The sequence below is a fragment of the Podarcis muralis genome, chromosome 1 (assembly GCF_964188315.1).
Source record: "Podarcis muralis chromosome 1, rPodMur119.hap1.1, whole genome shotgun sequence".
In the NCBI taxonomy this organism is placed as follows: Eukaryota; Metazoa; Chordata; class Lepidosauria; order Squamata; family Lacertidae; genus Podarcis; species Podarcis muralis.
The window spans coordinates 39,668,100-39,681,309 of NC_135655.1; the positions used below are offsets into that span (position 1 = coordinate 39,668,100).

The window sequence follows — 13,210 nt, forward strand, 5'->3', positions numbered from 1 at the left end:
ACTTTGTAAAGAGAATGATCTTGAAAAACAATATATCTACATTAGCTCAGACTGTCTATAATTCTTGTTTCATGCCTAAAAGAACTAACTCTGAATTGCTATTTAAATATTGCAATTTAAATTGTTTCAGAAATGGAAAATAATAATAATAATAATAGTAATAATAGTAATAATAGTAATAATAGTAATAATAGTAATAATAGTAATAATAATAATAAAACACTTCAACCATGGAAGCAAACAGATTGATTTAGAATAACTTACCAGTTGTTTACTTGTAGAATTGTAAGTCCTGTGTCTTGGGCTAACTGTTTCTTCTGCTCCTCTGAAGGATACGGATGCTAATAAAAAGAAATGTTTTAAAAGATGAATCAGAACTTATGAAAGATGCACTATAAGAATGAAACCATCTTTTTTAGTGTGAACCATATCCTCAGGGATTGATATAACTGATTTGTATGTTATTTCTAAAACAAAAAGCTTAAGTCCCATTAATTTAAAATAGTATGCTGAATCAGGGTATTCTTTCTCCTTGTTGATTTCCTTGCATGCAATGTGGGAGCAGGATCATGCCTTCCTTCCCCATCTATCAAACATGCCTGTCTTGCCAGACATCCTGTAGACCCAATTCTCCACTGCCAATGCCCAAACCCTGTATGAGGGAAAACTGATAATGCCATTCAGACCTACAATGTGTATATCATCTGTTACGTATGTAGGCCCTATTCAACCACATGTGTGTTTCCAATGGGAGACATATATATGGTGTGTAAGAAAGCTCAACCTTGTCTTTACATCAAAAATAGAGAGCAAAAACAAGGAGAACCTGCCATCCAATCAATGGCTGTAGGGGCCAAACTCTACTCAGCAAATGCTCAAGAACCACATTGCTAATGTGTACCAGTTTTGATGGGGGAAGAGGAGTTGTAATGGAATCCATGGTTAGCTTATGCATATACCTCTTGCTGTACAATCCTGAGATACCACACCCTTCTCTATCTTGTCTGCCAAAACTCCTTCACTAGCACTACCCACAATCACTAGCACCCAATCTTAAATCTGATAACCCATCTATAACTAATTCACAACTCTCCACCATCTAAACACCTTCCAACATGCCACACACACAAATAAAGCAAAGGCTTTGAAATTACATCTACTGATTATCTGAACATTTGTGACAAATTATGCTTAAGTAGAGAATTCTTCCTACGTTTTATGCAAAACCCCCCAAAACTCTACCATCATAATGGGATTGTACTATTACTTTTATAATTTATTGGCTTTCAATTCGTGAGTTGGAACCCACTACTGGGTTGGAACATGTCCTAAGGCAAACCACAGCTGCAGCATTACTACTGTCAAATGCCTATTTCAGCCAAAGTTGGGTCCCAGGACTTAAAAGGGTTAAAGACTACTGTACTAATTGACCTGGAGGATACTGATTGTCTCTTTATGTTCATTGTTGATACATTTGTTTAGCACATCTATGACTCAAGCAGCAAACAACTTATACCCTAACCCTAAAGTTAACATTTGCACTGGGATAATATTTGACAGAAGTACTGTGCCGTGCTGTAAAACCAATGTGGGACAAAAAAATATTCCCTAACATGTGCAGAGCTCACAGTTTTCTGTGCACTGGAAAGCATTTGTCTAGTACACAATGGAACCCTTTTATCAGGCATAGGCAAACTCAGCCATCCAGATGTTTTGGGACTACAACTTCCATCATCCCTGACCACTGGTCCTGTTAGCTAGGGATCATGTGACTTGTAGGCCAAAAACAACTGGAGGGCCGAGTTTGCCTATGCCTGCCTTTTATCCTCCCTCCTTGGTCCTCGCATAGCTGTGAGTAGAGTCATGTGCAGTGCAATGTGTCCAGTCTTTACTTCCAAGGGGAAGCATAGATGGTCCTCCCATTGAAAGTAATGTACAGCTGTAGCTCAGCTGGCACTATTTTCATTCAGTGGAAGGTTGGCAGTGGGGATGTCCCAAGACTCCGATGCATCCACTTCCATGCATGCAAACATGTGCACATGTGAAACAGCAAACAGAGCTGATAATTTATGGGTTTGCAGTGGTATGTCTACAAATCTACCTGGTGGCTTAATAAGTTTTAGAAATGGCACATAAAACTGTAACATTAACAGCTGGATTTTATTTATTACTTAGCTATTAAATAAACATCTCCTTACTCCTTAGATTCTAGTCAAATAAAAATACATCAAATCACAAAATACAAATTCATTCAAATAAAACACAATATAAAAAGCCCTAAGCCGAAATAAGCAGAAAGCCCCATTGAAATTCAGCTTCTTAAACTGTTGCCTCTGATCACTGAAATTCCCCTGAAATTTTTACACCGTTAGGTTTCCTTGGGCAGCTGATTCTGAAGGGGGTTTGATCTGGGAGTTAAAAGTTTGAAAATTGTAATTTCTGCTTTATGTGATTCAGATAGCTATCTACTGTATGTTTTTGGAGTTTCATTAGGTAAACTGTCCTGGAATGCTGTGCAATCAAGGGCAGGATATAAATTGAACAAATAAAATAACATAAAGGGGACCACCATAAAGAAATCCCTGTTCCACATCTCAATTGATTTTAATGACTGACTTGCTCATAAATGGAGCACAGAATTAACACAAAATTTGCATGTGGATAAGTGTATTTGGAGTTGGGATATTAGCATTTTCTTATTAAATTACATGGGGAAAGGGATATATGATTTGTCTGAAGTATTTGGCTACATTAATCTAGCTATTTACATTCCTTTTACTGTACTTTCTTCTTTTGCTTCATTTATAGTTTTGCACTTGCTCTGTATCTTTTTAGAATAGTTTCCAGAAGTGTTATTGGAAACTGACATTACATTAAACACACATTTAATAGATTTAAAGTATACTTTACCCAAAATATAACCAACCTAACTTCAACATTCTGTTTTTAATTATTAGTATAATTTCCTAGATTACAACCAGAAGAAAAAGGAGAGTTATTTTCTTTCAATTGTACTGAGATATTTTTTTTTATCATGTAAATATAGCCCAATACCTATGTAAACCACTGTTGGGTGCCAATTGTCTCATTATTAAAAACAACAGCCTAGAATTGCTTTTTCAAAACCTATTTTGTAAGCACATTTTAAAATGCTCGCACTGTTTGACGGCACGCTAGGCAACATTGCTTTTCTGCAAAAAGGGTTAAATAGATGTGAATGAATACAGAAATAAGGCTTTTAATATTCTGCAAATATTAACAAAGAAAAATGATAATGTTGAGTTAATGTGGGTTAAGGATGAAATGAAAATAAATTTTTCTGATTGCTAAGTGTTGACACTTTTTTGGCTATTCCCTCAAATCTTTTTCTTTTTCTTTTTTGAAGGCTGTGTAATTACAGAAGGCTTTTCCCCTCCTTCCCCCTCCTGCTTTGAGCCCACATTAGTAATGACCCTTTCACTGCTTCAAAAACCACTAATAGTCTTCAGCAAAGGCAAGAAAAATGAACAGGATAAATTGGAATCCACAGTCAGTAATTTGCATCATATGAGGCTGCTTTGGCCACTCACACTCATTCCTGGCCATCAATCCTTTGCTGTCAGGTGCTGCACTCTGCCACCATGATAAATACTCCTCCTAACACTCTGATTCGTCCAAACAATGTAATTGTCCTCTATTCTCCTCTTGGTAATGGAGATAATGAATGACTGCACAAACAAGAAGGATTGCTCATCACAGACACAGGGGTGGTTTCAAGCTGAAAAGCCTTGAGTACAAATTTTAATTGACTGAAAATCAGGGCTGGACAAAAAGATGGAAAGAACAGTCTATATTTTCTTACAAGCTTATTTCTTTTTCCGTTATAAAGAGACTGCTTTCTCCTAAGGAAGCATCTTCCAGGAATATTCAATACAAGGAGACCTATACATGATATGGCTTAAGAAATAAGGTATAAAAATGGTTCTTTGTAAAATGGCTTATTGTCTTGGCGATGTTATTAAAATATGATATCCTTCTTTTACTAGGCAACTATTAAAATTGAACCAGTTGCCTTCTGTGCATAATAGTAGCAGGGCCAATACTTTTTCATTAAAATAGAAAGATGGTATGTGGAGTCTCTGTCCTAAATGCTAAGGCTAAGTATTTTCATGGCACTGCCTGATAAGTAGATCTGTTCAGAATCACAGCCATAGCATCACAAACAAATATTGAACTAAACCTATCAAGAATGATGGCAGGAAGGTTGCAGTCAACAAATAGTATGCTATGTTGGTGCAGTATATCTATTTGAAACTAGGTACACACTTGGGGTAGAATTCAAAAACTAGCAAATCATTGAGGAATCAGCTAAAACCATATTGGGTCGAGTGACACTCTTTGCTTTCAGTAGGGTAACTACTGTGCTTCAGATCAACATACAGTACAATGAAATTATAGAAATTCGGTCCTCTCAAATGGCCCTTATTATTCTCAATTAAGAGTGAAGAACAATATAGCAACAACCTCAACTTACATGGCATTATATATTTGCAAGTTTCCCCTTTTTTAAATCAGTGATGTTATGCCTTTTTAAACATGAAGTGGACTGTTTATCTGAAAGCGTTCTGGCAGGCCACCACCACATTTCTAAAATTAAATAAAGGATTTGAAAACAATCAGCATTTCGAGCAGTTCAGACCACAGCAATATGTTTCAGATTAATTTACAAATATATGTATATATTTAAGACTAAACTACAGAACTAGAAAATTCCTACTAGTTAGTCTATAACATGCCTTCTTACACTTTATTAGAACAGACATCATATTGAAATAATAAACATGGGAGGCTTTCATTTCTTCTTTGATCTATATTACTAAATGTCTAACTGGCTCAAATTTAAAATAAACTCTGGGATGTTTGCACTTAGAAACTGGAAGGAGACCACAAGGCATAATTTGTTGTCACTTTTCATATTGTCTGACTAAAACTGTAGTTTAGTCTGTGCATTACTGGGTACCATGCAATGCTCATCCAGTCAATCACACGGTGGCTAAATACTCTTGTACTAATACAAGAGTAAAGTAGTGGAAAGAGTAAAGTAGTGGAAAGCAACAGTGACAGATTTCTTTCTCAGTATGGAATGATACAGAAGTGAAGGCATTGATCACAGCTCTATATGTTCCCCAAATCACACTAAATACATAGCAGGCAAGAAGCACCACACTATGTAGATATGGTGCAGGGCAAGCAATACTCCCATATAGACCAAGTGACCCACTATCAGCTAAGGTTAATTATTTAATTGGATTGAATCATTCTTCTATTTATTTTATTATTGGACAAAGATATTTTCAGAGGCATATGCACACAGACACACAGAAGTAAGCCGCCCAGAGCGGCTGGGGAAACCCAACCAGATGGGCAGGGTAGAAATTAATAATAATAACAACAACAATACAGTGGTACCTCAGGTTACATACGCTTCAGGTTACAGACTCCGCTAACCCAGAAATAGTACCTCGGGTTAAGAATTTTGTTTCAGGAAGAGAACAGAAATCGTGCTTCGGCAGCGCGGCGGGCCCCATTAGCTAAAGTGGTGCTTCAGGTTAAGAACAGTTTCAGGTTAAGAACAGACCTCCAGAACGAATTAAGTACTTAACCCGAGGTACCACTGTAATAATAATAATCATAATCATAATCATAATCATAATCATAACAATAACATGACCCAAATATTCCAATTGGCAGGCACCTCATGTTCTCCAGGCCTACTGGTGTATCTCTAAAGCCATTATTAATTCCAGTAGCAACGAGTCCTTCTAAAGGCTGCTGTTACGACTAAGTTTGGAAAGCACAAAGTTTGGCCTAAGCTTCTGATGTAACCTTACCATGATCCCCTCCCACTCTCAACAGCAGCAACATGTCCTGGAAGATGCCAGTGAGGCAGAAACACTGCAGATGTTACCACGAAGAATAACAAAAGCAAGGAGGGAGGAGCCTCATATCCTCACAGTATTGGCAAAGAAGGAAGAGGAGCCATGGAGATGTAAGCTCCTTGCACAGCACAGCCTGGCATCCCCAATCCACTCTGCAACTTTCTGCCATAGAGATGAATAGAACCAATTCACTTTTACGGCAGAACATAAACCAGGGGAGCAGGGAACCTCTGCAGCAGTCAGCAGCAGCCTAAAGGGCCAGTAAGCTGCGTGTAGCCACCTTCCTATTTTCTCTCAGCACCCTAGAATGATACACTGTCAGAAGTGTTGTGAGAAATTTAAGCTGCCTGAGATGCTTGGAGCACTGGGGATGGCAGTGATGGGCTCTGAGACCCCAGCACCTACCCAAAAAGGCCAATCTGCTTCTGGGTTTGCTACCTTTCCATTTAAAAACTATTAAGGTGGCTTGCAACAAGACAAATAGAATAATATAAAAACACAGAGATTTCAGTAGAGAAGGGTATAAAGAAATCAACAACTTAATAGGCCAAGCACCTGCCAAAATAAAATGACCACAAAATAATGGAAAACCATCAGGTAGTCCTCCTTAAACATAGATTTCCACAGCCCATGTGGAGCTACAAGTCCCTCTGTAGTCATAGGTAATTATCCAGTTAAATATTTTCTCCAATTATTATGGGTTGGAGTTAAGACTCTTCCCTGTCACTTTAGCTTGTTCTTGTGGTTACCTAGCTGTGCTTTAGCCTGTGAATCCATAAACAGCCTCTTGTCTGGGCCTGTGAAGTAACCCAGTCTTATATTAAATAAATAAGAACTTAACACTTTCTCCAGTTCAGGTCAAAACAGAAAAAATTCCTTCCAGTAGCACCTTAAAGACCAACTAAGTTAGTTCTTGGTATGAGCTTTCGTGTGCATGCACACTTCTTCAGATACACACAGATACAGTGTGTATCTGAAGAAGTGTGCATGCACACGAAAGCTCATACCAAGAACTAACTTAGTTGGTCTTTAAGGTGCTACTGGAAGGATTTTTTTTTGTTTTGACTATGGCAGACCAACACGGCTACCTATCTGTATCCAGTTCAGGTGTTGGTAGAACACATAGGACAGTCTCTCCAGTATATCTTAATGAATGAGTGGGCTCATACAGGAGGTGATGGCAGTCCTTTAGATATCCCAGTATTAAGCTGCTGAGGGCACCAGAACACCTGATCACCAGCACCTTGAATTGGACATGGTAATGAACGAAGCCAGCGAAGCCCTTTTAAATGAGTAACTACATGTGCCAAATACAGTGGTACCTCGGGTTACAAACTTAATTTGTTCCGGAGGCCCATTCTTAACTTGAAACTGTTCTTAACCTGAGGTACCACTTTAGCTAATGGGGCCTCCCGCTGCCACTGCGCAGCCGCTGCACAATTTCCATTCTCATCCTTGGGGCAAAGTTCGCAATCTGGAGCAACTACTTCTGGGTTAGTGGAGATTGTAACCCGAAGCGTTTGTAACCCGAGGTACCACTGTAAATGGCTCTGGTCAAAACTCTAGCTGCTGCAAAATGAACGACTTGAAGTTTCCAGAGATTTTTCTAAGGCAGCCAAACATACAGCACATTGTAGCTATCCCAATGCTCATTTAGTTCTTCATTTTCCCTGCTGTGTTTTAGAATCTGAAGAGAGGAGGAAATGATGAGCACAGTAAACAAGGACTAGGGGTGGGGGTGGGACAGAAAAGTCTTGCCACTTCTGGGCTGTTACCATGGCTTTCTGGGGTGAGGGCCTCTCCCTGCTTAGTCTGTTCACAATTCACAGGCCCTGTCTACCAGGCTTTGCTGTCAGTCCCAGGCACATAGTGTGCAAGGAATCTTGCTTAGCTTTGAAAATATAAAGGAAGGTGCCCCCCTCCCTATTCTATAGTATACACCATGTAATCACCACAGTATGTTTTTACATGCCTAAAAAATTAAATGTTTGCATTTAGCCTGAATATTTCAGGTAAACGAGACTACTAATAATTCCAAATCACATGCATGGTTGCCCTATTTAAGTTTGTTTTAAGGTGTGCGTTAACTGTGTGTGTGTTTGTGTATGTGTGTGTATATTTTTCTAATATTTTCCTGAAAGTGTGTGTATATGAAATTCCAGATGGGATTGGTTTATTCGGTTATAGAAAGCCCAACATTCAGTGGGAAGCACAGAAAAAAAGAGTTTATGATCAAAGCAAAAGGATCTAAGTGTTCGTTTTTAGGAAGGTTTTGAATTCAAAATATTTTGGATTTCTATTTCCACAACTAGTTCTACTGAAAAACATTGGTGCCATTCTTTACGGAGCAAGCGAAACACAGACAGCAGTAGGGAAAAAGTTGATTGTAGAATAAATATATGACTTCTAATTTTAAATATTTAGCTCCACTAGTACTTTGTGCGAGAGTGCTAAAAGCTATAAAACAGTTGCATCTCTTGTAGGAAAAACAGGTTGCCACAACTGCCTCTATAAAATACTTTTCTGCTTTTGTTGGGCAAGCTAAATGACTGATGTCTTCAACTTTCTCTCACTACAGTCCCTATTGTTGTACACGCATGTGCTCATGCATCAACTAATTCATTCAAACAATATAACAGGACAGGGACTATCTCCAAAAGAGTTTCCAGATGGGAAAAGAATGAAAATTTAGTTCACAGTATTTGCAAATAAAAACAAAACTAAGATGTTTTATGTCTTTCCCTCTTCTGCTTTCTTTTATGCACAGACAGGAACACAGACAAATCTTAACTCTAATCAAGCAGTTGCTCCTACCTGCTGGGAAGATAGAGAGATGTTATTGTTATGACTTTGTTAATTACTTGGGAGGTGTCAGACACTGTGGTGAGGAGCAGCAGTATAATCAGAACTTGGATAGACATCCAGGAATAGATAGCCAGAGGGAGCACTGGATCACTGCTGATTCAACAGAAACACTCAATCTTCATTTATATTGTTTTGGATTGGATTTACCACTGATGCAGCTACAATGGAGATACAGCACAGACACTTTTTCTTGGTAGATCTCCTTAGAACTCTACAGAGATGTTCCCAGAGTCTTTGGAGCCAAGTACTCAATCTACAACAAGGGCAGGGATGTAGCTAGTCACTTTGATATGTGTCTTGGTAACTTCCAGCTTTTAGCCTTTAAAGTTGGTTAGGAACTCGGTTACCAGACGTCCATGTTTCCCGGGGTCAGTCCCCGGATTTACAAATCTGTCCCCGGACAAAATCCATCCCCGGAATGTCCCCGGATTTCAATTAATGTCCCTGGATTTATATTTTAAGTGTTGTAGATTTATTATTAGGGAATGGATGTTGCGTGATTGGTTCAATGGCACAAGACACATCATATGGGGACTTCCAGCGAGGCAAAATAGCGGGTGCCACGGCAGTGAGCAGCTCTTGAAGCCAGCCAGAGCCAACTGCACTACTAGGCTGGATCCGGGCTGCTGAGACTGCCGCCACCACTGCCGAGAGGGAACTGGGAGCACCCGGCGCGTGAACTGGGGGAACTCCTGACCCCCCCACGACCCAAATCGAGCCGGGAGCGAGAGCGCCTGACTACCTGACCGATTGCCCAGCAGTGCTCCGGGGCCAGGAAACCCTGGAGCTGACACAGGGAGAAGGAGGAGAGGAGAAAGAGAAGGAGAAAAAAGAGGGGAGCCTCGACCTTGCCGTTACTTCGCACGGCACATAGTTACAGTATGGAATTTAGTCCCAGTAACATGTAGTAATGGCCACCAATTTAGGATGGCTTTAAAAGAGGATTAGACAAATTCATGAACTACTAGCCATGATGACCATGTACTGCCTTCACTGTCAGAGGCGGTATGTGCCTGAATACCTGCTGGGAATCACAAGTGAGGAGAGTGCTGTTATACTCAAGATGTTGAACTAGATTGGCCTTTGCCTTGATTCAGTATGGTTCAGAACCACTGGTGCTTCATATATTCTTATGATGTTGATTTTAGTGTAAGATTTCACTAAAATGCATTATTTTCCTTCTACTTTCAGTTAAATCTTACATATTGCTTACTGAAATATTTTAATTTTGTGATCTTCCTGTTTCTCATTTTAAGGCTATAAACTCTTCTCACATTATTTAACTTTTACTTGTCTAACCCTATTTCTATTTAATTTGCTCTTTATTGGCTTGCTTTCCATTTTGCATTAAACATGAATAATGCTTCATGAAATGTTGACTGAATTTGATAAAAAACATTCATATTAATGTTATATTCTGCAAGAGGCCTCTCTGATTTCTGAGAAGCAACCATAGGTTACTTACAGACTAAAAAAGAGCAACTATATCAGGATCTACGATTAACATACAAGTATGAAGGTAAGATTTGGAATTGTCATTTTAGATTTATGTCAAAAATTGTGTTTGCATGATCCATCTATCCAAAGTTACACTTACAAGAGTAATATATACTTAAATCAGTATCAGTATAAACTATTATTTACCTTTGTTCACTAAATCTAAACATTATACATTATTGTACATTATATTGTAATGTAATGACTCTGGTGTTCATGCTTACCTATAACTCAGTCTACAAGTTTGAATTAGTATTATTTTTAAAAATTATTTTATTTAACTGTTATATTAACACGCAACCAAACTTGTAAGTCTGTGCAACTATGCTTGTAATATTTTTTTTTTGAAATGTAAAAAAATCAATAAAAATAATTTCAAACGAAACACAAAAACAAGATAAATATGTAACTGGGTGAGAAAAATGGAAGCTAAGGCTTTTAAATGGCTACAAGAGCCCCAAGATATTTGAAGCCACAGATTTCTGAACACTTTTCAACACATTCAGTCATGGTTTGGGATCAAATGTAACAGCTAGTTCTCATTAGATGTCTTAATTTGTTTGCTGAAACTGCAATTTATCATATGGTAACCACAAGTAAGTACATGTTTCATTTGCACATTAGATCTGGTGCAAAAGAAATGTGAGTAATGCAGTTTAATAGACCAATTCAGACTTATGATTCCAAACTGCTACATCAAGAAACCAAATTTGTCACAAAATCTGATAATCACTAAACAGAGATAGTAAACCAAAATAAATTATTTGCCTCTAAACAACCATTGAAAGCTGCCTACAACTCTCAGTTAGACCCTGCCAGGGCAGCAGAGCTTTTCAACCTATAGGCCCTGTCAAAGGTTAGCATATATAGAACGGCTGTTTATTGTAATTGGAGGCAGCCATTCATTTATCTTAAGGAAGGTTCTTTCCAATCGTATGATCAGAGATTTTCTAACTACAGATGCCAGCAACTCAGCCAAGATCTGACACATGCAAAATAAGTGCTCCACCAATGAGCTATGGTCTCACTTCACAAGCCCTCACAGACAGGTTACATCAATAAAAACTGTCTTATGATGAGTCAGACCACAGGTCCTTCAAATCCACTATTGCTTACCCTGACTGGCACCAATTCTCTAAGCCTCAACTGAGGTTTGAAATCCTTTAATGGCCAGGTATTGAACATGGAGTCTTTTGCATGCCAGTCATGTGCTTCAACATTCAGCTGTGGGTTGTCCCTACTGTACAAGGGAAGTGTTGACCGTGATGCACAGTAGCAGTTGGAGAGTTAGCGTCACTTTTGACAACAAATATTCCCCCCCCCCTGCTTTTTTTAGCTGATGGGGCAATAATTTGATTTGCAAGTTGGAGAAGATTTTGGATCAACTGCAGGTGAATATATATCAGCTCAAATCTTGACTAAAATTGCAAGCAATGTTACGTGAATCTTCTAACACAAACACATACCCATTCACTTATCATAAGTGAAGTGCAAACATCTGCAAAATATTTTAAAAAAACTTTTAAAAAGGAGAGGGAAAGCTCTTTTCAAAGATTCATCTGGCAGCTGGCCCACACAAAATACCACTGCTAGTAACAGAGCTGCCTATTCTCCTAGTAAAGACTTCTAATTTGCATATTTAAATAAGTGCATGATTGCAATTGTCCATTGCTTATCACTGAGGTTACCTAGCCAATTGCTAAAACAAGGCTCATATTATCCTCCCCATTCTGAGCATACATATTGCAACCCTCTTGTTACATTCCATTTGTATCCAACTCTTTCTTTTCTGAATCTTAGTTATCACCACCTCATCAAATAGATTAAGAGGTAGCAATTGAGGGAGGGCTAGTGATTACTCACATCATTATGTATTTCAAAGTGTGCAAAATCTGGATCAGCAACATTATTTGGAAGTGTCCTTTGGCATTTGTAGAAAAAGGGCCACGTTATAAGGTTCTTGACATTTGTCTCTTCCTTGTAACTGCTGTTTATTATTATACAGCACTAGTCTGGTTATAAACATCAGAGTATTAATAAAGGAAAATAACACATGCAAGGTTTACAAACATTATATCTATGTTATACACTTCCTAGCAGTCCTTATTTGAGTTGCCTATTACAGTGAAAGTTTGGGGAACAGAGATCAACCATTATAAATTTGTGCCTAAATACACTAAGTAAGAAGGCTCTTTCCTGCAACATATTGAATACTAGAGCTCAGTTCTAGATGAAGTATTATTATTATTATTATTATTATTATTATTATTATTATTATTATTATTATTAAAATTTGCATACCACCCTTCACTCAAAGATCACAGGGCAATTCATCACATAAAAATTAAAAATGAGAACACAAAATACATAATAGAAATACATAATAGAAACCAATGAACCCCCCCCCTTTTTAAGATCTGGGGGATGTTTTTGGGATAAGCTAGGGCAAATTTTACTTTTATTTTTAATACAGCTGTTTTGTGCAAGAGAGGTTCTGTGCAAATGAGCTGTTTTAAAAATAAAAATACAAAAACATGCCTTCCGCAACAACCAATGGGAAAAGGCAGGGTACACCCTTTCCTTGCAGCTGATGGAAACAAAACAGAAGCAGGGTGTGTGGTGAAAACAGCAGCTAGTGAAATGTCACCACAGATGTAAAAAAAGCTCACCCACACAATGTGCTTCAGTGTGTCCACAGTTGGGTAACATGCAATTTTATATTGGATTTTCTTCCCTTATCCAATTATCCATGGATTGGGGGAATCCGCAGTTAGCAGGGTTGGTGGTGGAGTGCTGGCTGCCACTTGAACGAAGACATTGTGTGGACACCACAAAAAGCAACAACAGACACACAAGCAGCTTTAAGTCCATATTAAACTCCAGTGTGGATGAGCCCTGACTTAAGTATAGTTTTTACAATAAAATAATAA

The 13,210-nt window shown here is 38.3% G+C and overlaps 1 protein-coding gene across 15 annotated transcripts in view; it reads right to left on the minus strand.

Moving 5' to 3' along the window:
* MEIS2 (Meis homeobox 2) overlaps positions 1–13,210 on the minus strand; it is a 230,236-nt gene that overhangs the window by 83,369 nt on the left and 133,657 nt on the right. For all 15 annotated transcript variants that reach the window (XM_028721686.2, XM_028721697.2, XM_028721702.2 and 12 more), the window contains one exon: positions 265–341. In XM_028721686.2, coding sequence (XP_028577519.1) covers positions 265–341 — 77 coding nt within the window. The remainder of the gene's footprint in view (positions 1–264; positions 342–13,210) is intronic.